Source organism: Nomascus leucogenys, chromosome 16 (assembly GCF_006542625.1).
Source record: "Nomascus leucogenys isolate Asia chromosome 16, Asia_NLE_v1, whole genome shotgun sequence".
NCBI classification, from domain to species: Eukaryota; Metazoa; Chordata; class Mammalia; order Primates; family Hylobatidae; genus Nomascus; species Nomascus leucogenys.
Genome location: NC_044396.1, coordinates 92,699,224 through 92,725,715, shown reverse-complemented (window position 1 = coordinate 92,725,715; position 26,492 = coordinate 92,699,224). Strand labels below are relative to the sequence as shown.

The 26,492-nt window shown below is 39.9% G+C and overlaps 1 protein-coding gene across 7 annotated transcripts in view; it reads left to right on the top strand.

The window, feature by feature from the left end:
* PTK2 (protein tyrosine kinase 2) overlaps positions 1 to 26,492 on the top strand; it is a 289,297-nt gene that overhangs the window by 207,418 nt on the left and 55,387 nt on the right. For 6 of the 7 annotated variants that reach the window (XM_030795169.1, XM_030795171.1, XM_030795168.1 and 3 more), the window contains one exon: positions 20,980 to 21,091. In XM_030795169.1, the coding sequence (XP_030651029.1) occupies positions 20,980 to 21,091 (112 nt within the window). Of the gene's footprint in view, positions 1 to 3,258; positions 3,479 to 20,979; positions 21,092 to 26,492 lie in introns of those variants that run through there. The other variant, XM_030795166.1, reaches the window with a different exon arrangement.

The following is a 26,492-nucleotide window of genomic DNA, read 5'->3' as shown; positions in this document are numbered from 1 at the left end:
TTTCCTCACAGGGGGATGTTTTGCTTATTTCCTTCTTTCTTTTCTCTCTCTCCCTTTGTCATCTCATTCATTCCTTTCATATGAATGACGTTAAACAGTAAACACTTGGCCCCTCCAACCCTGAAGTATCTAAAATTCTACCTTGTCTCTTTATTCTGGAGTCCAGCCTCCTTCCTGACCTATCTCAAGACTTGGAAGTTTGATCCTTTGTCTTCTGTAGCTTCTGCTTTTTTGATAATCTCATTTGTTCCTCCCTACCTGCTGCAAGGTCATCATTCTCCTGCTCTGTGGTTATTGCAATTCCTTCTAGCTGGTGTAGAAGTGTGGCTCTCATTTATTCTTTGCTACTTATTTAAACTGCTTTATAGAAATTTTTAAATTACTCACTATTTTTAACACGAATGGCACTTCCCTCCACTCTACTCCCCATTTTTCTTCGTGTTATTCCTTTTACCCAGAATGCCTTATCCTGATATCTTCTTCCAGTTGAAATCCTACCTAACCCTCAAGGTCCACCTTTAAATGTCCTTGGAGACTTCTTCCTTTCTGTACATTTCCTACACTTTCTCTTGTCATAACACTCATGTTGATCCTGTGAATAGACTTGTGGACTTGTTATCTCTGCTAAATTAGAAACTACTTTTGGAGGAGATGCCCTGTTCAGATTATGTACCTTTTTTCTCCTAGAAATAAAATAACTTGATCAAGTATGTGTTCTTGTTTTTTTCTTCTGTTTACTTACTGTTGATTCTTAATCATCATTTAATGCCCCAATAGATAACTAGGTAAAGGAAAGAACTTTCAAATAGAACAGGAATATGGCATGACATGATTAGAAAAAGCTCTGAAGTCCAATTCATGTGTGTTCAATCCCAAGGCCTTGATTATTATCTGTGTAATCCACAGAGCAAGTACTTATCCTTTCAGAGAAATTTCATGTTTCAAAACTTCTAAGATGCCTATTTTTTTACATGTTAACATTTCTGGACTGGAGTGTATCTTAAAAATTAGTGGCATTTTAAGTTGGTAATAATTGGAGGCATTTTTTTAATGTAGTTGTCCTTGCTTTCACTCATGTGGACTTTGTTTTGTTATATTGTTGTTACTGTAATGTCTGAATGACTTTTAAAAGAACTGTTTTTGGTAAGAATAAAAATTCTAAGAGGGAAGAAAGAATTGTATCATACTTTAGTTTTTCAACATTCTCCTCCCTTTTTTGGTCTTATAAAGTAATGATGTTTCATTAACTACTATAATCAGTAGATGTGATTTTTGTCAAATGTGGTAAAATGCAATATTTAAAGAAACATAAGGTTACCGTGAAGATTAAGGGTAATATATAAGACTGGGCACGGTGGCTGATGCCTATAATGCTAGTACTTTGGGAGGCCAAGGAGGGAGGATCACTTTAATCCAGGAGTTCAAGACCAGCCTGGACACTTAGCAAGACCCCATCTCTACAAAAAAAATACAAAAATCAGCTGGTTTGGGTGGCGCATGCTGATAGTTTCAGCTACTCAGGAGGTTGAGGTGGGAGGATCACTTGAGCCTGGGAAGTGGAGGCTGCAATGAGCTGTGATGGAGAGTTTGTCTCAAAAATATATATATTTGTAAAATTTCTAAGAAGTGTGCCAGGAACACATTAAGTTCTCAAGAAATGATATCCAGTGTTGCTACTACTGATAATATTGTTGTAACTTCTGGTGAGAAAAGCAGCACTAAGGCATTTTTTTTGTCAGATACTGTTTACATTGAAATTCTTGATTCTTGGCTAAGTTCAGAATCCAACTCACATCAAGATGACAATATGCTTTGCTTCTTTTTGAGCAGATTTCATTCTAGGTTCTAAAGATGCAAAAATAAAGTCACAGTTCCTTTCTTCAAGTCATCAGTTGTACATTGTTTTGTGATAGAAGTAGATTTGAAATGACAAAAACTTTTCCCAGAGGAAAGCATTATAAAGAACTACATTACAAATGTACCTACAAAGAGAGAGCTTGTGAGGAAGGTAAAGGGATGTTTTTGGCGTGTTCCACAGGTAGCAAGAAGCCCAGAATAGCCAAGCGCAGAGCAGTGATGATAAGGCACTAGGAGAAAACATTCATCCTTTACGCCACCAGTTCTCTCCATTTCCTTTCCATTGCATTATATGTGCATTGCCGGTTTAAGTTTTTGTTTGTTTTAAAGGTGAATTTTAAATTTTTTTTTTTTTTAATTTTAGATTCAGAGGGTCCATGTGCAGGTTTGTTACATGGATATGTTGCACAGTCCTAAGGTTTGGGCTTCAATTGAACCTATCACCCAAATAGTGAACATAGTACCCAGTGGGTAGTTTTCAACCGTTACCCACCTCCTCCCTCCCTGCTCTTTTATTCCCCGGTGTCTGTTGTTCCATCTTCATGTCCATAGGTATCCAGGGTTTAGATCCCACTTATAAGTGAGAACATGCAGTGTTTGGCTTTCTGTTTCTGCATTAATTCACTTCGGATAAATGGCTTTCAGTTGTTTCCATGGTGCTGCAAAAGACATGATTTCATTCTTTTATGCCTGCATAGTATTTCCGTGGCATAGATGTACTACATTTTCTTTATCCCATCTTAAAAGTGAATTTTTAAGGATTATTCAGAAGATACTGAGAAAGTATTGGATTTCCCAAGGGTGGAGTGCAAGTAAACTTTTTGAGGTCACACTGTGGCATTTATAGACAAGACGACTTGAAGCCCAAAGAAATTCACATCTTTCCTGGGGGAAAACAGTGACCAGTCCATGAATAAACCAGATAATGATGCCTTTATGCACTCTAGACAAGAAGAGGCCAACCTTGTTAAGGGAAACATTTTAAGGAATCTGAGTTTTCCAAAAGTGTAAGACTTATACTAGGATTTTCTTTATTGGACCTCAGGTCAGCTGCTCTAATTATAAATAGGTGAGACCGAAGTGGGGCAGATTAAAATTCAGCATTTTTGAACTACTTCATTAAGCCATGAAGTACCACTGTACCTAGTGGGCAATTTTCTAATAGAGGATTTCTAGAGAAATAAACCTGAGAAAAATTACAGCATTTTCTTGATAATAATTTAACATTTCATTATTTACATCATGTTAAATCATTAGGTTATTTTATACTAGAGTTAATATAATGCTGCTTTGGTAGATAATTTGCCCATTACATCCCAGCTGGTACTCTAGTGCCTAGAAGAATGGTATTCCTGGAACCTGGGAGTTACACTTTTCATACTGAGCTCACTGTTATGTTTTCATTCCCACTTGACAGGTGTGTGTATGTGGGAGATACTGATGCATGGTGTGAAGCCTTTTCAAGGAGTGAAGAACAATGATGTAATCGGTCGAATTGAAAATGGGGAAAGATTACCAATGCCTCCAAATTGTCCTCCTACCCTCTACAGCCTTATGACGAAATGTTGGGCCTATGACCCAGCAGGCGGCCCAGGTTTACTGAACTTAAAGCTCAGCTCAGGTAGGAGTTGGCGGGAGAGAGGGCCTGGGGGTGGGGGCAGATTATGCTGCTTCTCCTCCTTGCAGTAATAGCATTTTAAGGTCATTATATCAGTATGTCTAAGGCCGAACTATTTTTCGTTCAAATGCAATTACTTTTAAAATTGATTTGCATTTCTTTGTACCTTGCTAGAGTCTTAAGTAAATTATATCTTTAAAATTTTAATAAAGCTCCAATTATGGTCAAATCTCTCTCCCCTAGCTTCTGACTTAGCATGGCTTACAAGATCCGTAATAACTTAGTCCCTACTTACCTCACTAATCTCATCTAACACAACCCTCCATCTCTATCTCCCTCACAGTTTGTGATCCAGCAATACCTACTTATAATTCTCCTAACACAGCTCACTGCCTTTTCACATGCTGTCTTCACTCCCAGAAATCCCTTTCCTGACCTTTGCCACCTATAAACTTTTATTCAGTTTTCAGAACCCAGCTCAGATGTTACCTGCTTCAGAAAGCCTTCCTAATCAACCCTTCCCTGAAAGAGATAGTTACTCCTTTGGCACCTTTTGAATACTTCTGTTTTTATATTTAAAACGTCCATTGCTTGTTCAGGTGCCATTTTGTGGCTCCTACTTCATGCCAGCTACTGTTAAACCCCTGGAGGAAGCACTCAGGGACATTAGTGTGCTGAATCCCTGAGAGAAGCATGTGCATACTCTACCCTGTTGCCTGGCCTGGAGAGGTTCTTGTTTGCTTGTGTATGTCCCCAGCTACAATCAGAGCTCTTGACGGGCATCATTGTGTCTTACTGATTTCTGTAGCCCCAGTGCCAAGCTTAGGACCAGGCACCATATAAGTGCTCAATAAACATTTGTTGAATTGAATTGAATTGGAGTCTAGAATGAGACCTAATACTGTAATAAACAAGATATTGTAATATAACACATAGGCATGAGAAGCTTTATTATGTAAACAATACCATGGTTCAGTGTGTGCTGTGTCACCTGTTTTCACACTTAGGGGCTTCCTCCATTTTATATGAGTTTTTATGGGTTTGTTTTTCATGCTGTATTTTAGTCTTTTTCCTAAAATCATCAACTGCAGGGTCCAGGCTTTCACCATCTAGCCCAGCCTTCTCACCACATGTTCAAGCTGTTCAACCTGCTAGACAGGATTCCTTTTAAGGAGAGTATTTCAAAGAAGAATTAAGACCTATATGTAGAAGCACAAAGGATTCATCCAGTCTGAAAATGTTTGCTAAGCACCTTTGTTATTCTAAGCCAGGTTCCGTGGGTTCAACAGTGAACAAGACCCAATCCCTGCCCCCAGAGAGTTTAAAGTCTGGTGGAGGAGACCGAGCTATCACTGGTTATTACAATACAGTGAGCACCACATTGGAAAGACCAGCCACACTCTTGGTCTCCATCCCCATAACTCTCACGCACTGGCCTGGTTCTACTTTTCAAGGCCCCATAGAACAACCCTACTCTGCCTTTCACACGATAGGCCTTCAGGGTAATTCTAAACAGCTTCCTTACCTCCTCTTAGTTTCTTCAAGCCAAAAAATCTTCAGTTCCTTAATTAATTCTCTTATAACTTAACTGCCTATTCTCTCACTTTTACAGCTGGTTTTTGGACATGCTTTATTGCGTATTTTGCTCCTATTTGTTCCTCCTTGATCTTTCCTCAGGATTTGACAGATTCTGTCCTTGACCTTGTTCCTCTCTGATACCAGTTCTATCACCCCACCTCCCTGGCATCTCTTTCTACCTCACTAACTTGCCATCTCTCCACCTTTACTATGAGTATTAACCGAATTTCTGTTCTCAGCCTCTTATTTTCTCCCATTTTCTCTCATTACTCTTCCTGGATCTCTGACCCATTCACACGGCTTTGCTTCTCATCTCTGTCTGTCTGTGTAGTTCTGGTCCTGCCCTTTTCTCAAGTCCCAACCTTCATTTTAAATTGCTGGCTGGGCATCATGTTTATCCAGAAAGCAAAGCTGTTACATTCTCCTCTAAGCCAGCCCTTCCTCCTCACTTCCTCCAGGTTGGAATAGTGCCTTTATCTTCGACACCATCTTGGAGTCATGCTTCACTGCTTGTGCCTACCCCCCACCCTCCATCCCACGCTCTTCTCCCATCTGTCTGGCATGACCAGCTGAGTCAATCTTCCTGAACTGTCACTGGAAAAATAATTCCCCTGGTCAAAACAACTTTCAGTGGGGTTTTGTCACCTTTTATGTTTGGGTAAAGGCTTCCACAGTAACATTTAGGCCTCATTTCATTATGGCCTGAGATTGTCTTCTCATCCCTTTCACACACAGTAGCTAAACTAACCCTCCTCTCAGCCCAGAATGCCTCCTTCTTCACTTGGGGAGATCTTACCCATCTTTCTCGGGTTCTTTCACGCAGTGGGTCTTCTGTGACTTCACAGCTGACTAGCCTCCACCCTCTGAGTCTCCAAAGCTCTTTGTTCTTGTCAAGCTTACCCTATGCTGCCATAGATGGCTGCAACCCGTGTTCAATTCAGTTCGATAAACACTGTTGAGCACCTACAGTAGCTGAGCCTGGTGCTAGTCACTGGGGCAAAGATGACTAAAACACTTTTCCTGCCCTCGAGGAGCTCACAGTCTAGTATGTCTCATCCCCTACTAGACTGAAGCTCCTTGAGGACAGGGATGGTCATACTCACCTCGGTGTTGCCCAAACCTCCAGGCCAGGAGCCTAGCTAGCTAGATACAGGAAGGGTCACCCAGGCACTGAATTCAAGGCTTAGAACATATGAGTGATTCTTAATATTAAGGAATGCTCCACTGAGATAAATTATCTCCAAAAAGTATCCAATACATATTTTTAGAACTACATATAATTACTTCAAATATGTACGTGTAGTATAATTTATGGATATCTTCTTATATACTACTAGCACAGGTAATTGAGGATTCATTCATTCTGCATTGTTCTGTTTTATAAATGGTGTTTAACTTTGCGTTTTGAACATATACAATTGGGCTACCAAATAGGCCATCATTTTATATTATAAAATGTAACTATATAATATAATTGCTTACTTGGACATTTACATATAACAGTGTATCACAATAACTAGGTTATTAATTTTTTTCAAAATTTTTGTTATTTCCAGGATTTTAACAAAGAAATAATAAGTTTGGATAGCCCTTTGGTAGTTAAAATTATGGTAGTTAAAAATGTTTCCCAAATCCCATTCTTCTTCTCGACCTCGAAAGAATTCTCCTTCCCTACCTTGAAAGAATAGTTGCAAGTAGACTCAAATTACTGTGGGATTCCCCTCATCTTTAACTGGAGTATATGCATGTGTATTTTATTTTGTTGAGGCGGGGTCTCCTCTGTTGCCCAGGCTAGAGTGCAGTGTCACCATCTCCGCTGCCTGCAACCTGCACCTCCCATGCTCAAGTGATTCTCCCACCTTAGCCTCCCAAGTAGCTGGGACTACAGGCATGCACACCACACCACCACACCCAGCTAATTTTGTGTATTTTTGGTAGAGATGGGGTTTCCATTTTGCCCAGGCTGGTCTCAAACTCCAGAGCTCAAGCAATCCACCCACCTTGGCCTTTCAAAGTACTGAGATTACAGGCATGAGCCGCCATGCCCAGCCTTGTATATTTGTTTTTGACTATATTAGTTGAGAAGTGATTTTTGGTATGGAACTTGTTGGGCAAACTCATAGGAAAATCACCTTGGTCGTACTTTGATGAGGTGATGTCTGTGACTCAAGGAACCTGTCCTTCTTACATCCTGTTTACTTATTCATAGGTATGAATTCATTGAGAAGTAGAATGAGATTAACCTGCCAGTGGCCTATTATGAAGTATAAAAAATTCCTCAATAGGAATACTTTTAATTGATCAACAGTGAAATTTTCTTATAATGCGTACTCTAGCATTTTTGTGCTTTATGACTGTCAGGTTATAAGAGCACACTAAATAGTTTTTGAGTGAAAAATCATTTGGCCGGGCACGGTGGCTCACGCCTGTGATCCCAGCACTTTGGGAGGCCGAGGCAAGTGGATCACCTGAGGTCAGGAGTTCGAGACAAACCTGGCCAACATGGTGAAACCCCGTCTCTACTAAAAATACAAAAATTAGCCGGGCGCGGTGGCAGGTACCTGTAATCCCAGCTACTCAAGAGGCTGAGGCAAGAGAGTCGCTTGAACCTGGGGAGGCAGAGGTTGCAGTGAGCCGATATCACGCCTTTGCACTCCAGCCTGGGAGACAAGAGTGAGACTTTGTCTCAAAAAAAAAAAAAAAAAAGGCATTTAATTCCTGGTTACTTCAGTTAATTCTTTGTTAGGTTCTATGACAGGGAAACCATAATAAACAGCTTTAGTATTTGCCTTTTTGCAGGTATGTTCAAAAATAATATGTCCCAACAGTACTCTTCTTGACTAAGGTGTTGGTACCACTATTTTAAAAAAGAACATCAGCTTTATCTCAGATTAGAAAAATATTTTAGGTTAATGTTAAAATTCTTAAATATATTTTGGGCAAATTAGGGCAGTAAACAAAATTATCACTTTAAAATTTTGTGTTATGATTTTTGTATATTTTAAAACTTTTTATTGATGTTTAATAAACACACCAAGAAGTGACAGCTTACTGGATTTCCACCAGTTGGATACTGTCTGTCACCAGCATCCAAAATGAAAATACTATCAGCACCCCAGAAATCTTCCACATGCCCCTTTCTAATCACTGTTCACCCTCCAAGGGTAACATCTATCTTGACCACAGATTGGTTCTGCCTGTTTTTGAACATGATATAAATGGTATCAGTCAGTACTTACTTTATATATATAACTTATTTTACTCAACAGTTTGTGGGATTAATCCATATTATTCATGTAGTTATACTCAATTCTCATTGTTGTATAGTGTTCCTTTTGTGAATATACTATAGTTTATTCCACTGTTGGTGGAAATTTGTATACTTCTAATTTGGGGCTATCAAGAATATTGCTCTGCGAAGTAGAGGATATAGTAAGTGGTGTGTATACAGATTTACCTGGGGCTTTATGTTCTAAAGAACACCAGTCTTGTAAGTATCACCTTGGAAAGCAGTCCATGATTTTGAACTGGTCTTCCATCATTGAGCTCTTTAGGAATATTTTTAGAAGCAGTACCATGTGCATTGATAGCAAGTCTCCATCCTCTGCAGTTAGCTCTTCTAGTTATAACATTGAAATAACTAATAGTTATGGAGCAATCTCTGTTGGCAGGCATTGTGCCATGAACTTTTATACACTACTTCACCTTAATCCTCACAGTCCTGGGACATATAGGTAGTATCTTCATTGTCAGTTTACGATGATGAGGAGACTGAAACTGTGTGGTTAGGCACCTGATAGAAGGACACAGAGCTGGAATTCAAGCCAGGTCCACCTGAGTCCAGAGCTTGAGCTATGAGCTGTCATGTTCTACTGACTGCCTTGATGTTTATTGGCTAGAAGTCATTAAGTGTGCCTGCCGTCTTATGATTTGGACTGGTGAGCAGGTTGTTAATATTGGTTAGTTAAAAAGGAAAAAGAAAGAAAAAAATACTATTACAGAGAATTCCTGCAGCTTGTTTTCTTACGTTGTTTGAGTATCAACGAAAGTCCTTAAAAGGAATGGCAGCATCACTAGCAGATGCACAGAGGCCCTACCCACGGGCTTTGAGGGGGGACATGGCTTCCTTGTGTACTTTCAAAGTATTTTCTTACTGGTTTTACTTGTTTCATTGGCATATTTTGAGTGTGTTGTATTTTGCTTCTGTGGAACACAATTATTTCACATACAGTGGGGAGCCGGTTTGGAAGTTTTGAACAAGTCACCCAGAGTTGACTTCAAGCAGATCAGAGCCAAGCCATGGCACAGTGTCATCCAGAGAGCCTGCTGGGAACTGCTTCTACACAGAGCTTTCACTGCAGCTGGGGAGTGTTGGGAATTTTTGTTTGGAGTTTTTGTTTTTGATTTTGTGTGTGTGTGTTTCTTTGGTTTTCGGTTTTTAGTTATTTGTCTTAACCATGTGCTGTCATGTTTTGCTTCTTAACTTTATCAAACAAAACCAGCCTTTGGGAGAGTGTTTGGTCATGGCTATAGCTTAGCTCAGCATGGGTGCAGACAGATTTTCTTACCTTTTTTTGATATCGTGTCTCAGTATCATACCTAAGTGAAGTTGCAAGGCATCTAAGGAACACAAACTATTTCAGTTGATCTGTGAGACTGCCAGTTCAAGCTATTATAGCAACACCTTGAGAGTAAATGGGCATGTGTGCGTGTATAAATTTTTCAAAGAATGTTTAAAAGATTATGTGGCCTTGGGCAAGTTACTAAGCCTCCCTTGTAAGAGCAAGATCACAAATACTACCCATATTCTCAAGATTAAATAAATAATCTGGCTGGGCGCAGTGGCTCACGCTTGTAATCTCAGCATTTTGGGAGGTCGAGGCAGGTGGATCACCTGAGGTCAGGAGTTCAAGACCAGCCTGGCCAACATGGTGAAACCCCGCCTCTATTAAAAATACAAAAAAATAGCCGGGCGCGGTGGCAGATGCCTGTGAATCCCAGCTACTCAGGAGGCTAAGGCAGGAGAATCGCATGAACCCAGGAGGCAGAGGTTGCAGTGAGCCGAGATCGTGCCATTGCACTCCAGCCTGGGCAACAAGAGTGAAACTCTGTCTCAAACAAACAGATAAATAAATAATCATGTCCATTGCTCATGGTAAGCACACACACTGTGTTAGCTAATTTAGAAGTAGGTAGTAGTAACAACAAAGCTTTTCCTGAAAATCCAGAAGGGACCTGGTGATCTTAGAGTACAGAAGAGTTATCAGTTATAGTTAGACATCCTTAAAAATATGTAGTTACTTGTATTTAATTTTAAGGTAACCAGTAACAGAATCGTGCAAAATTATGAGCTTTGGAATGACAGATCTCACTTTGAATCCTGGCCCCACCACTTAATATCCTTGGGGAACATCTTTAACTTTTCTTTATCTACTTTTTTTTTTTTTTTTTTTTTTGAGATGGAGTCTCACACTGTCATCTAGGCTGGTGTGCTGGGGCGCAATCTCTGCTCGCTGCAGCCTCCACCTCCCTGGTTCAAGCAGTTCTCTTGCCTCACCCTGCCGAATAGCTAAGATTACAGGCGCGCACCACTGTGCCGGGCTACTTTTTTTTGTATTTTTAGTAGAGACGGGGTTTCACCATGTTGGCCAGGCTGGTCCTGAACTCCTGACCTCAAGTGATCCACCCTCCTGGGCCTCCCAAAGTGCTGGGATTACAGGCATGAGCCACCGTGCCCGGCCTTCTTTCTCTACTTTTCTGAAAAGTTTAGTACTCTTTCTACTCAGTAGCTACTTTCTAGGGTTCTTGTGAGATTTGAATTGAGTGTTAACTATTCTTATTATTCAGGTAATAAGAATACCAAGATACTTGTTATCAAAATACCAAGCACATCTTTTTAATGTTTTATAGATGTATTATAGAGATATGAATTTTAAAATATTAATCTGTGAACAGCATCTTAAACATGTTTAATCTGTTTTGGATTCTTCACTTACCCCACAACACGAACTTTAAATTAGAAGTTCTAGGTTTGATTAATGACATGAAATTGCTTGTACTACTGTGTTTTTTTAAGTGATTTTGTATTTGCTTCCAAAATTCCTTTCAAAGGTGGTGTCTAAATTCCTCCTTAGTCATTATACCAGTATTTTTTTTTTTTTTGGCATTGCTATCCTATTGGGTCTAGATATTATCTGGAAGACTAATCTGTTTCACAATTTTAGCTATGGACATTTAAAATGTTCACAGCATGTGAATTTTAGGAGTTTTTTGTTTGTGTTCTGTTTTGGCTCTCAGTCTTCCCAGTGATAAAAAACAAACTGCAAATCTGAATTTAATAGGAATTTAATGTAAAATGTAAATTGTTTCTACTGAAAATTATATCTTAGCTGCTTCATATCTAACAATAATTCTTACCCCTTATTGGTTCTCACCCACACATCCCTATCGTAGTTCTGTCTTTGCACAATTTGCCAAAGTGCACAATTTGGCACTTTGAAACCAATAACTTAACATCCACCTCTCTTTCTCTGCCTTAACCTTTTTCTCAAACTTGCATTTTAGCAATACCTTTTGTATTATGTTTTTAGTGCTTGCTCTGGGAATTACAGTATACATCTTAACTTTTCATAGTTTACTTAGAGTTAATCATTATACTTCATATAAAATGCAGAAACTGCCAGCAGGAATGTCCATTTGCCACCACCTTGGTCCATTATGCTGAAGTTGTCATGTATGTTACATTCACATATGCCGTTAACCCCACAAAATGTCCTAGTTTATGATTTTTATCTTAAATACCATTTTAAATAAAGTAAGGAAACTCCTCTATATTTAACTTCGTACAGTGCTCCATTCTTCTTGAAGAGCTTATTTCCATTTGGTTTCCCATCAGATGAATAATTTTTTTTTAGCATTTCTTGTGGTGCAGATCAGTTGGTGGTGAATTCTATCAGTTTTATATTATCTAAAAATGAGTTGAACTTAACTTTGTTGATAGGAATTTTGGGTTGACAAAGTTGTAATTTTTTTTTTCCCAGCGCCTTAAAGATGTTCTTTTACTGTCTTCAGCCCTGTTATGTTCAATGAGAAGTCACTGGCCATACAATTGTTACTTTGTATGCAGTGTGTGTTTTTTTCTGACAGCTTCCATGATTTTCTTTCTTTGATTTTTCAACAATTTAAGTAGGATGTGCTTGGGTGTGGTTTTCTTAATGTCACTTGTGTTTAGGATTTGCTGAGCCTCTTGAATCTATAAACATATCTTTTATAAAATTTAGAAAAACTTAGATCATTATTTCTTCAGATACTTTTTCTGTTCTATTTCCCTCTCTTCTTCTGAGATTCCAGTCGCATGTGTGTTAAGACTTCTGATGGTGTCCTTCAGGCTGAGTCCCAGAAGCTCTCGTTGTCACCTTCTCTTCCCCTTCCTCTTCCTCCTCTCCCCATTCCTGACCTTCCCCGCTTCAGATTGAATCATTTTTATTGACTTATCTTTAGGTACCCTAACTCCTTTTCTGTCATCCCCATCCTACTGATGACTTCATCCAATGGAGATTTTATTTCATATACTGTATTTTTTGGTAATAGAATTTTTGTTTGGCTCTTTTTTTTTTGTATTCTGTTTCTCTGCTGACATTTCCTATCATTTCATCCATTATGAATAAATTTTCTTTTATGCCCTTGAATATAATAGCTTCTTTTAAATCCTTGCTGATTTCAACATCTGAGTCATCTTTAGAATCAGCCTCCTTTAATTTTCTTTTCCTCTTGAGAATGGGTCACATTTTTTTTTTTTTGTATATCAAGAAATGTTAGATTATATCCTAGACATTGTGGCTGATGGGTAGGTAGCAGAGCCTCTTTCCACTGTGAGCAGCAGTGCAGATCTCTGTTCAATTATTTTAGCCTTAGCTGGGCTGCTTGGAGTCTGTACTGTGTGTGCATGCTTCTAGCATCAGCAGAGATTTGTGCAGAATATATACTCAGAATTTGAAGCACTCCTTCTCTGGCTGTCTTCATTCTGGGATTTCTCCCTTCACTTTTTTCCGATTACCTTTTTGCTAGCTGTAGTTGCTCCAAACTCATTCTCTGGTTATTCAAGCCAGTAACACTGGCGCCTGCCTTCTCACTAATGGCCATTAAAAAGTGGGGACCCACCCAGTGCCGTTCTCTTCCTTCTCATGACAGCTCCCTCCAGAATCTGGCTGCCTATGGTTGCTCTCACATGCTGTCACAGTTGTTTCTTATATCCAGAGTGTAGTTCCTGTCTGCAAGAGGGTTGGTCAAATAAGAGCTACTCACATGTAGCGGAAACAGAAAAAGGTGTCAACATTTTAAAGTAACATTTGCAGTGGCTCATGCCTATTTGTAATCTCAGCAACTCAGGAGGCTGAGATGGGAGGATCACATGAGCCCAGGAGGCCGAGGCTGCAGTGAGCCGTGATCGAGCCACTGCACTCCAGCCTGGGTGACAGAGGAAAACCCCAATTCAAAAAAATAGAAAAAAATAAAGGTACGGTCTTAGTGGATATCAGGGTTTTTTTTTTTTTTTAATAATTTTGAGATCGATATAGCACAATAACCAAACTAAAGACTTTATTTACTGCAGTTGGAGAAACAGTGAGAGAAATGTGATTTCAGTATATCCATGAAGCTGGATTTCCAGTCCACCACTGGCGACTAAAGGCGATAATCTCCAGCATCACTGCTTATGAGAAAAGAGAAAAAGAGCAGAGGCATAAGCAGTAACGCTGTGATCATGGCCTTTAGCTACTAGGTCAGCTACTTCCAGGTATGCCATCCCTAGCTTCATCTCAAACCTCAGACTTGTTTTCTGCAAAGACGGTAGGGTTTTGTTTGGTTTTGTTTTGTTTTTAAAAGGTCAATTCCATTCCTTTGTGGTGAGGCAGTGTTGACTAATTATAAGAGATCATGTTTCAAAACTGGTATTCCCATGAACTTGCCAAAACAAGCCAGTTCCCGCTTGACTTTTTTCCCTTCAAATTTATTGCTGTTCTTTCTCTGGGTGTTTTCCAGATTAACTTAAATAACTGCAAACCCAGACTGATTTTATGTCCAAAGCAAATTTTATGATCAGGAACATAAAACAGATCCTTTGTTTTACATGATTCCTTCGTTTAAGTATCAAAATCCAATTTTTTAAAAAAGTTTTCCTTCCCATATTTAATAAAGCAAAAAGTATTTATTACATTTAAAAGGAGAAATGTTTTGTATTTGCAAAGAGAAAAGTTAGTAGTACAGTCAGTCTCAGGGAAAATATTACAGAAATAAAGACAAAAACACAGTTCTTTCCTAGTGGTAAATAAGGCAGGTAAAAGTACAGAGCTAATTAATATTTACTTAGAAGTTTACTCATTTTTTATAAATACATATGTTATTTCTCCATTCTAACAATAGTTAGGGTAGACTGTGATTTTTACTTGTAAATGAGAAAACAGGTTCAAGTAGGCAGGATCTCCTCTGGGATTGCATAACTCACCAGAGAAGCAGCTTCTATATCTATCTGTTGCTTCTTCTGGGACATCTCGAAGAAAAACACTCAGAATCAATTGGCCTTTTCTACTTCTGAAAATTGCCTTTGTTGCAGCTGTGTTTTTGTGTCTTAGCTGTCCATGCTGGAAATGAAGGACCACTTTCTTGCTCACCATCAAGTTGTATAGGGAATGTTGCAGGCCAAAAGAAGAAAATCAGAGCAACTGTTTTTATGTCCTTTTACTGTGAATTGATCACTTCAATGATTTTAAAGTAAGAGAAGTAAAAAATAAAACTGACACTAAATAAAGTACTCCTTTCCCCTCTTCAGGATTCTGTTCCTCAGTGGTGCACGTGGATCAACAAAGTGTAATTATTGTTGTGCTAATGTTTGTTAAATGACAAGTCTCAGCTTTCATTGTTCCATCTGTTTGCAAGTTTGAGACTTGGAAACCACCATTCTGGGAAAAAAATGAGGGCTCATTTGTTGCCAGTTCACGTTAGGCAGCTAAGAGCTTTCAGATGGAATGTATTGCTACTAAAAATATTTATAGTTTGGGAAAATATGCTTCAGTTTGACCTCCTTGATACTCTGCACATTCTAGTTTGTTACTGTGGATTCTTCAGCAGCTGTAAAGAGAAAAGTTCAGTACTGTCTCCTTGTGCCCTCCTACTCCATCTATGGACTGGTCTTCCCATTGTAAAAACAGATATTTTTTATGAGTTATTTATATTCTTATTTCCTCTGAGCAGCAAATTATGGTTTCTCAGAAGCGTTTTGACAGGCTATTTTGGGTATGAGAATGAAGTAGTGAGATTGAAGGAACTTGCTCCCAGTTGTCATTATGTTCTTTGAGGAACAAGTCTGGGATGTTTAATTAAATATCAAAGTGTCTATAATATGCAAGTGATACTTAGCTTACAGGAGAAATTAGATTCATGTCTGACAGCTGTAGGGAGCTTACAAGCTAAATTCCACAACATGGCGATATGTGATTAAGGGCTGAAATGAAACATTCAGACAGTAAATTCAGTGAGTCAGAGAATAGGGGAAGTGTGTGTAGGTAGAAATATCAGGGCAGATGGAGCCTGCAAGAGTCTTCTTGTGGCAAGGGACTTCACAGGGCCCTTTTAGAGATGCTTGGGGAAAACAGTAAGTAGCCTTGAGATCAGAGTGGCCCATTTCACAGAACAGTCTGTGTGAAATAACACTGCCTGATGAGAACCCATTTAAAACTGAGTTCCCGTTGCCTTGAAGAATGTGTCCCACTTAACCTTCTCTTAGCTTGCCTGTGTTTTAATTATTTGAAGGAGTAGAAGAAAAGACACTCGTTTTTCCTAATTTTTTTTCTTGATTTTTATGGACTTTTTACCTGTTTAAAACTAAAGCTTTTAGGAACTCTGACTGAGGGTGTGGTGTTTATTTTAAGGGTCAGGCGATAGAGAGCAGGGCACTGTAAAACCACTAACCAGGGATGTGCTTCTCTCTGAGGCCAGCTAGGCCTTCTTTGCTCCTGGTCTCTGACTGGTCTCCTGCTCCCAGTGACCATCTTGAAGAAAGCTGCCTGCAGGTCCTTTCCTGTTTGGCCAGTTGAGAGAACAGGGGCTGGGCATGGTGGCTCACATCTGTAATCCCAATACTTTGAGAGGCTGAGGTGGGAGGATCACTCCAGCCCAGGAGTTCAAGACCAGCCTGGGTAACACAGTGAGATTTTTATTTATTATTTAATTGTTACAAAAAATAAAAAAGAATCAGCCAGGCCTGGTGATGCACCTGTGGTCCCAGCTACTCGGAGGGCTGAGGTGGGAGGATTATTTGAGTCCAGGAATGATTGTGCCACTGAACTCCAGCCTAGGCTACAGTTAGACCCTGTCTCAAAAAAAGAAAAAAGAAATTGGCCAGGCACAGTGGCTCATACCTATAATCCCAGCACTTTGGGAGGCCAAGGCAGGGGGATCACTTGAGCCCGGGAGTTTGAGACCAGCCTGGGCAATAATAGTGAAACCCTGTCTCTTTAAAAATAAAAATAAATTTAAAAAGAACAGGAAGCTTGATAATGTGCTCTTCTTCACTAGTCAGTAGACCTGCTGGACTGATAGGGCTTTATTCATCCATTTACCTGTCATTTATTAATTCCTATTATGCTTCAGGGTCTGTGCTAATTCTGAGCATTTGAAAATGGGCCTTCAGGTAACAACTCTTGGCCTAATGGGAGCAAAAGTCTAACAAACAGATATTTACAATGCCTTTTGGCAAGAGTTAAGAGCAAGTTAGGCACTAGTTTCTTTGGAAAAGAGTAAGGAGAGTAATGTAACTTAGCCTAAAGGGAGGAGGGAGCTTCAGGGAGGATTTTTCTGGAGGAACTACTATTTGACACTTGAAATACAAGTAAGAGTTGGCCAGAGAAAGAAGAGAAAGGTGTTCCAGGCAAGAGACACAACATAAAGAGGCATGGGAGAGCATAATGAGTTCAGAGAACTTGCCACGACATAAAGGAAGAAGGGCTATAGGTGAGGAAAAAGGGAAGTGAAGCGAGATTAATCACTTCACTTTTAAAAACAATGGTAGTTCCCGCCATGTGTGCACATGCCCTAGCTCTAAAATAGATACATACTTTTAACTCCTTTAGCAGCCTTTTGAGGTATGGATTTACTGGTGTTTTATAACCTAAAAAGTTGAGATATACCCTCCCACGTTTTCACTGGTAAATGTTCAGGACTGGTTGAAGCTATATTAGCTCATACCAAAGTATCAATTCCTATTCCTTATAGTTGTAACGTCTTTACATTTGTCAAGTTCCAAAGACGTTGTATATCAGTGACTGTTTTAGCAGGCATATTCTTGATCTGTTGGTTTGATTGATGGCCAGTCTTAGTAGTTGTATTGCTATCACTTCATAGGTGATTAGATGGATTTGTAAAAAGACATGGTTGCTCCTTTGTATCTCAAGCTCTACTTGGATATTAACTCATTTGAAATATTTGCACAGGCATATGGTGTAAGCCTGTAGTCCCAGTTACTCTGGAACCCAGGAGTTCAGGACCAGCCTGAGCAACTTAGTACCACTCCATCTCTTTTAAAAATAATAATAATAATAAATAAATAAATAAAGGTAGGAGGCCAGGCGTGGTGGCTCATGCCTATAATCCCAGCACTTTGGAAGGCCAAGGCAGGCAGATCACTTGAGGTCAGGAGTTCGAAAGCAGCCTGGCCAACATGGTAAAACTCCATCTCTACTAAAAATACAAAAAATTAGCCAGGCATGGTGGCACATGCACCTGTGGACCCAGCGACTTGGGAGGCTGAGGCAGGAGAATCACTTGAACCTGGGAGGTAGAGGTTGCAGTGAGCTGAGATCGTGCCACTGCACTTCAGCCTATGCAACAGAGCAAGACTCTGCCCCAAAAACAAAAAAGAAAGAAAGAAAAAGACTTAGAGCTCTTTGTGGGAATGGTAGCCATTAGCTAACAGGATATTATCTGATGGGAAATTTCTAATAGTTTTTTCTATTTTTAAAAGCTTCTTGCATTTCAGAGCTCGTCACATAGGTTGTCTAATTTTCATTTGGATCTTCGCAACAACCCTTCAAGATAGGTAGTTAGGGAGGTACCCCATTTTGTGGATGAGGCTTGGAGGGACAGAGTTGCCATGGTCATCTAACCTGTCTGTGGCAGAATTTAAACCTGATGTCAGTGTGACTCAAACTCCTTGAGTTTGATTGAGCCTTGCTGTTTTCCCATTCAGTTTTTTTTTTAATCACTAATGATCCCTGAATTTACTCAGCTTAGTTAAACATCTAATAGGTCATGATAATGCATGTATTGTATCTATATGCAGTATTTGTTCATTTAGCAAATATTTAAGTGTCAGCTGTGTGCCAGGCACTGTTTCATTCAAAGTATAACAAAAGGTGTTTTTTTAAGTCATAAATTAAAATACATAAGGAAAATTGAAATATGAAGGTATTTATTTTCACATAAGAAATGGACAGAAAGCATTGCTGTGCTTTGGTCATGTAATGCTCGTTACATTACCAAAAGCACACAAACATTATGTGCTTGGTGTGAGTCTGTAACTGTGACCTGCTGAGATGCTGGGACTCTTCCTCCCTAACCAGCCCCAGTGCCTGGGACAGTGTCCTCTCCCCCTTAGTTCTGCAGCTAGAATGTACCAGGCCAAACTCTTCTCTAGTGCTCATCACAACATTTGTGTCCTGTTTCAGGGTGTTTGTTGTTGTTGTTATTTTTTGATTTTTTTTTTTTTTTTTTTTTTTTGAGACAAGTCTCACTCTGTCACCCAGGCTGGAGTGCAGTGGTGCTATCTTGGCTCACTGCAGCCTCCACCTCCCAGACTCAAGCGATCCTCCCACCTCAGCCTCCCAGAATGCTGGGATTACAGGCATAAGCCAACTTGCCTGGCTGTGTTTCAAGGTTTTGAGTTTTCTTTTCTCTTAGAGCACCTCAAAGACCTCGTCATGTGCATCTTGCACAGAGCAAGTTAGCAAAGTTAGCAAATACTTGCTGAATGAGCAGCCCTCAAGTAAATGCCATTGGAAATGCCCACTGATGAGAACTAACGCTTATAGCAGATGCTCTCACAGCCATGATCTCCCTTAATCCTCCCAGCAGCTGAGGGGAGCGTGCTTCTGATTGGAGGGGCAGGGCAGAGAGAGTGGCCCTCTCAGGACCCCTGTGCTCCTTCCCCAGACCTGGCCCCAAACTTCCCTGCACCACTCACCAGGACTCACCTGGGCCTGGCACATGGGACCAGGTTCCCAACAGTGCTGGCACCTAGTGAGCATCTTGCATGTCTGTCAAGGCTGCTGCACAATTCTTAAATACTGTGAAAAGTTTTGTGGTGTTTGCTGAGCCACGATCATCTAACTGGAGCAAGAAAGAAACCAAAATTATATCTTGAGAATGGAGTGGGACTTTTGATTAAAAGCTTTTATGTAAAATGCTTATGTGATTTTTTGTTTTTTTTGAGGTGGAGTCTCATTCTGTTGCCCAGGCTGGAGTGCAGTGGCATGATCTCAGCTCACCACAGCCTCCGCCTCCCGGGTTCAAGGGATTCTCCTGCCTCAGCCTCCTGAGTAGCTGGAACTACAGGCATGCACCACCACACCAGGCTAATTTTTGAATTTTTAGTAGAGACGGGGTTTCACTATGTTGGCCAGGCTGGTCTTGAACTCCTGACCTCGTGATCTGCCCACCTCGGCCTCCCAAAGTGCTGGGATTACAGGCGTGAGCCACCGTGCCCGGTCCTGATGTGATCATTTATTGAGGCAGACATTCCCTTTTGTTTTGGGGATGAAAAAAGTCTTAACATTTGTAGTGATGGTTTGCTGACTTGGGGCAGTTATGAAATATATTTTATCTCTTTTCCTGACTCAAAAGGTGACTGTGTAAGTTGAGTTGTGTGAGAAACAGCACACTCTAGCCTCCAGCCAAGCAGGAATGTCTTTTTAAACAGTTGAGCAAATTCCCAGATTAGAAAGTCTGGTGCACTGATGTCACTGTTTCCTGAGTAATTTCTGGGTGGTTGTTTACTGCACACTATCTAGCAGGAGCCTAGAAACTTTGAATGAGTGTCATTATTAGAACTCTAGAGTTGTAGGAATGTAAGAAGAGCTGTTTGCCACAGTTAGGACGAGGGTTTCAAACTGACTGCTGAGCCCTGGGGCATCTGCATGGAATGGGAAACTAGCAAAGTCTCGCTTTGGCTGCATTCTGAGGGGTTTATTTGATGGCAGACAGCCAAGATGAAGAAGCTGCCTAGCAGTCGCTGCAGCGGCTGCAGCATTATGTGGAACTTCAGATAGCTTCTGAGTAGTCAAGCAGTGGTAAGTAGCAGTGTTACCAACTATGGGGTTTCCAGCTTAAAGCAAGTAGTATTTTCAGATGCACTTGTAAATACTGTCGCGTTTTTGCTTATTTTCCTGATCAGATAAAGCACTGGTTAAGCTGAACGATAGGAAGATTGTATTGAGCAATTTAGGGAGATTATTGGCCAGATTGCTAATTGATCACGTAAGTGCTGGCGTGATCACATTATGTGTGAAAAGAATCTGTCCTCAGACATGTATATGCTTGATAAAGTGCTGCGTGGGATTTCTCAGAGAAATTCTCTAATGCTCAAGATCGACTTTGGCGTGCAAACATTTCATCTTGGCCCGTCCTTCATTTTCTGCAACTTCTTTTTCTTACCTATGGCTGTGCTTTAAATGGGCTTGCCCATTTGGACCAAGGCTATTCTAGAATCATTTTGTGAAGAGTTAGAAACCTGATCCATCTTTCCCCTGTGTATAGGATCCTTTATTGTTATCATCTACTGTTAGCCAACTGGTGTTCCTTAGATAACTCAGGGTGGGGTCTAGTGTGTGCTAACTCTGGGTTGTCAGCTCCCCTAAGACAATGTGTTGTCTCTCTAGCACAATCCTGGAGGAAGAGAAGGCTCAGCAAGAAGAGCGCATGAGGATGGAGTCCAGAAGACAGGCCACAGTGTCCTGGGACTCCGGAGGGTCTGATGAAGCGCCGCCCAAGGTAGCTACAGTCCCCACCCCAACTTTGGGGTTACTCTTAACTAACTTTCAAGATTTACAATTAGGCAGCTGTTTTCTATGAGGAGAAAGTCAAGTATCAGGTTATTCTAAGAGTAATAGTTATAACACCAACTAATTGTTTCCTTTTTGCTCATCTTCTCATATGACCCTCATGTGCACTCACTTTCCTCATTTGTATTTCAAGTAGGGGCTCTTTGAAGCCATGAGCAGTTGGATTAGATGTCATCTTAAAATGCTTTTCCTATGCTGCCCTAACTTGGAGGAGGTTTTTCCTTTGTTGGTTGTCAGAGATCTCCCTAATTAATGATCAAGTCTGGACTAAAATACCAAACTAGGTCACAGATGCTTTGCATTTTGCTTTATTTAAAAATAAGTCTGTTTCTACCTGACCATATTCCTTTGTTTTGTTTGTTGAGCACTCTGCACATTTTTTGCCTTTTTCTTTTCGTAGCTGGTGGCTGGGTTGTTTGTTGGGAAAGAGAGCACATTGCAGTTGCTTTTGTTTCCTTAATAAGATCTTCCAGCAGCATCCTTAGACCTTACTTGCCCGCTTATGTTCATATCCTTTACTGGTGCCCTCTCCTGCCTCGGAGAGGTCAGCCCAGGCCTTTTACAGTTGCTGGGCCGTGCCGTGGCTGTGGGTTTTAGCCAGAGTAACACTTTCCCTAGATTAATAAGTTTTTATATACCATTGGCTTTTGACTGGATGCTATTTTCACACACTGGGTTACTTGCCATGAATACTCCAGTTCTGTTCTTTATCTTGAAAGTTAATAGATAATAAGATTTTTTGTAGTTAGTAGTTATTAACTACCACCATTTGATGTTTGATTAGTTAAAAAATATATTAAGAAACTTTGACAATTATTTTCTTTATGAAAAGTGTTCAGAAATCTGATACGACAAAGTACTATTTAAATATACCAATTTTTTTATCTTGAAGGCTGAAAACTTTTACTTTCTTGTTCATCATTTTGAGCTCTGTAACAGTAAACATACACTGAAAGTGAAAATAAGTGATTAACACAATAATGCAGAAGTTTAGAGACAGAGGGTGCCTCAGACCAGCCCCCTCTACAGAGAGAAGGACCGAGGCCCAGAGAAGAAATACCTACCTGTCTGATGGATGTTATTTTGAACGAGGCAGTGAGAACACCTGACGTTTCTCCGTTATTCCCAGCTTAACAACAACAGGAAATCCTTAGTTACCCACAGGAAAAAACTGATATGTACCCTGCATCCCAACATCTGAGGCCCTTCATGTTCTGTTTACAAGTTTGCCTATTTTTAAATTCGTTTACTACTGCAGAATAGTCCAGTACTGAGAGTCGGGAGAATCTTATCATTAACTTCTCAGGCCTTGAAGTCAAGTGGATTCATTCACATGGGGGTCTGCTATTTACATTCTGATGACTGAGCAGGTCACCTACCTACTCCAAATCTCACATTCCTCATTTGCAAAATGACTATTTGTATTCCCTACCTCTTGGGTGGGGATGTTAGAAGATAATTCGCTGTACAGCACTTTATTTAGTACACAGAAGTGCAAAGTAACATAAGTATTTGGTAATGAGCACCAAAGAATGCAACACTTCCCTAAAACTCACAGGATTAAATCAACTCTTCATCTACACATTTTTCTGTATCCCAATCTGTTGGATTTTTAACGAGTTTAATATGACTAATTTTCCAAATTAGGTTTCATGGGCAGCGGTGATGAGGCTTCTCGGCTTCTTTTTTGGTTTCAGAGTACAAAGACTAGTTTGGCTTAAATATTTAAATATCCTTACACTTTTTTTTTTTTAGATATTTTCAAAATACGTATTTTGAGATTCTTTTCTGTAAGCAGATTGCTGCACTCTACACAAAGGTTTATTTGTTAAATAAACAGATGAGGAAACTGTAGCCCACTGTGTTTTTGTTAATTTAGTTTTATTGAAACACAGTTTTATTGGAACACACTCATTTATTTCTGTATTATCCACAGCTACTTTCACCCTACACAGGCATAAATGAGCAGTTGTGACAGAGACAGTATAGCCTACACAATTTAAAATATTTACTCTTTGACCTTTAAAGAAAAGATTTGGCAACCCCCAGATTAAAAGTTTTAATGGCAGCCGTGCATGGTGGCTCACCCCTGTAATCCCAGCACTTTGGGAGGCCGAGGTGGGCAGATCATCTGAGGTCAGGAATTCCAGACCAGCCTGGCCAACATGGTGAAACCACCTGTCTACTAATATACAAAAATCAGCCAGCCACGGTGGCGGGCACTGGTAATCTCAGCTACTCAGGAGGCTGAGGCAAGATAATTGCTTGAACCCAGGAGGCAGAGGTTGCAGTGAGCCGAGACCATGCCACTGCACTCCAGTTTGGGCGATAAAGTGAGACTCTGTCCCAAAAAACAAAAAGAAACAAACAAAAAAAACGGTTTTAATGGCTAGAAAATCATCTAAAGTAGCATAGATATACAGATGCTTGATGATTATTAACAAACACTAATATGTTAATTGCTGAACTTTCATGCCAGTCAGAATCAAGTCCTGTATGCAGTTTTTACCTTCTCAGTGTCCATCTTTAGAATCAAATTCTGCTTTTATGGTCACAGTATTTGGCATGTCTAAAATGAGTCTGTGATTTCCAAGATGGTAGGCCAGTATTTCCTCACTTCCTGTACTTTGTGAAGTGAGAATTCGGTAGATTCTGGTGAGTTTTCATAATTCTGCTTGTGGTATATTAGAATAAGTAAGTCTTACTTAGATTTACTTAAATTTTTTTTTTTTTTTTTTTTTTTTTTTTTTGAGACAGAGCCTTGCTCTGTCACCCAGGCTGGAGTGCAGTGGTGCAATCTTGGCTCATTGCAACCTCCACCTCCTGGGTTCAAGCAATTCTCCTGCCTCAGGCTCCTGAGTAACTGGGATTAGACGCACCTGCCACCATGCCTGGCTAATTTTTGTATTTTTAATACAGACAGGGTTTCACCATGTTGGCCAGGCTGGTCTCAAACTCCTGACCTCAGGTGATCTGCCCACCTCGGCCTCCCAAAGTGCCGGGGTTTCAGGTGTGAACCACCACGCCCAGCTGTCTGTCTTAGATTTTTTTTATTTCTTTCTTCCTTCCTTCCTTCCTTTCTTTCTTTTTTTTTAATAAAGATGAGGTCTCACTATGTTGCCCAAGCTCTCTTGAGCTGCTGGGCTTAAACAATCCCCTTGCTTCAGCCTCCAGAGCCACTTAGATTTCTGAAATTTAGATAGGATCTCAGGCTTCTGTAGATAAATTTTGTGTTATTAATACTAATATAGAAACATTTTAATATAGCTTAATTAGTTTTTTATAAGTGAAAACTTTTGTAAGTTTTATAGTGAAAAGTTTTTCTCTTTCCCAATCAAGATTCAAAATTAAGTTTACTTACAGGCCGGGTGTGGTGACTCACACCTATAATTGCAGTGCTTTGGGAGACTGAGGTAGGAGGATCACTTGAGCCCAGGAATTTGAGACCAGCCTGGGCAACAGGCTGAGACTATCTTTACAAAAAAATTTAAAAATTAGCCAAATTTAGTGGCGTGTGCCTGTGGTCCTAGCTACTCAGTGGACTGAGGCAGGAGGATCATTTGAGCCCGGGAGGTCTAGGCTGCATGGAAAGCCGTGTTTGCACCTCTGCATTCCAGCCTGGGCAACAGAGCAAGGCCTTGTCTCAAAAAAATAAATAAATAATAAATTTTTAATTTTTTTTAAAGCTTACTTATACTTAATTAATAGTAAAAGCATTATAACCACAAAGTCAATTATTAAGAATATGTATGGATCGCTTCATCATATTTAATACCAATTTTTTCATACAGTAATCTTTAGAGAATTTTCCCTGAGACAAGCCCTGCATGGGAGTGTCCCATTAAATGCTCATTTTCATCTGTGCCTGTTGCTTTCCTGCAGATTCCCATTGGATCAATACAGAGAGCCTCAGGATAAAAGTATCTTAGAACAGCCATTCTCAAAGTGTAGTCCTTGGACCTTTTTAGGTCCCCATGACCACTTCAAAGGTCCGTGACATCAGAACTCATCTGATAATAATGTTAAGATATTATTTGCCTGAGGTGGGTGGATCACTTGAGGCCAGGAGTTCGAGACTAGCCTAGCCAACATGGCAAAACCCCTTTTCAACTAAAAATACAAAAATTAGCAAAGCAAGGTGGTGCCCGCACTTGTAGTCCCAGCTACCCAGGAGGCTGAGGCACAAGAATCGCTTGAACCCAGGAGGCAGAGGTTACACTGAGCTGAGATCGTGCCACTGCACTCCAGCCTGGGAGACAGAGCGAGACTCTGTCTCAAAAAAAAAAAAAAAAAAAAAAGATGTTATTTGCCTTTTCCGCTAATAGAACTGCTGACACCTTAGCACAAATCAGGACAGTGGCATGAAATTGTACTAGTCATCACTGTGTTCTTCACCCTTGTGCTCACACAAAAAGAAGAAAAATGCTATTTTACAGAAGAATGGCCTTGATGAAGCAGTGAAAAATATCTGATGTGAAGACATGGGAAGGGCATATTAGCCCTGCTGCTGCACACCTGGACATGATGTCTTGTCTTGAGGAAAGCACTATACAGTTGAGTTGCAAGCTGGACTAAACACTTTTTTTTATGGAAGACCAGCTTTACTTGAAAGAACAGCTGGCAGACATACTGTTCAGAGTTGCATATTTGGTAGACATTTTCTCAAAAGAGAAAGAAGTGAGGCTATGACTTTGAAGAAAGCAACTATTTGTTACCAGTGATAAAATTTGAGTTTTCAAGCAAAAATTAGAATTTTGAAAAACTTATCACCGTGATCTTGACAGCTTTCTAAATTCTTAGACTGTTACAGTAAGCTCAGGATGATATTAACATGATATTTTAAAAATATATGTGGTTTACTGAAATGTGTTAACATTGGGAGGATCTGTATAGCTCAGTAAATCAGTATCTTCCAAATGACCTACACAGGATGTTAAAAATCACACATGAGTAGAAGTTCCATTGAAAGTACAAGATAAAGTAATGGATTTTTTTTCCCTTTTTCCCCCCCCTTAATTCTATGGATTTTAATATAACAGATGATACCATTGTAAATTCCACATTGCAACTCACCTTTAAGAAGCTACCACTTGCATTTTGGTGTCGAATCAAAAAACAATACCACAGTTGTGCCCAAAATCTACCGAAATACTCCTCCATTTTCCAGTTGTACAGCTGTATGAGTTATTTTTTTCCCCTCATATATTGCAACAAAACAGAACATCGTAAGACTGCAGAAACAGATATGAGAACCTGCTGCCTTCTGTTAAGCCTAACATTAAAGCGAATTTACATAAATGTAGATGTACATGTGTCCTTCTTCTCAGTTT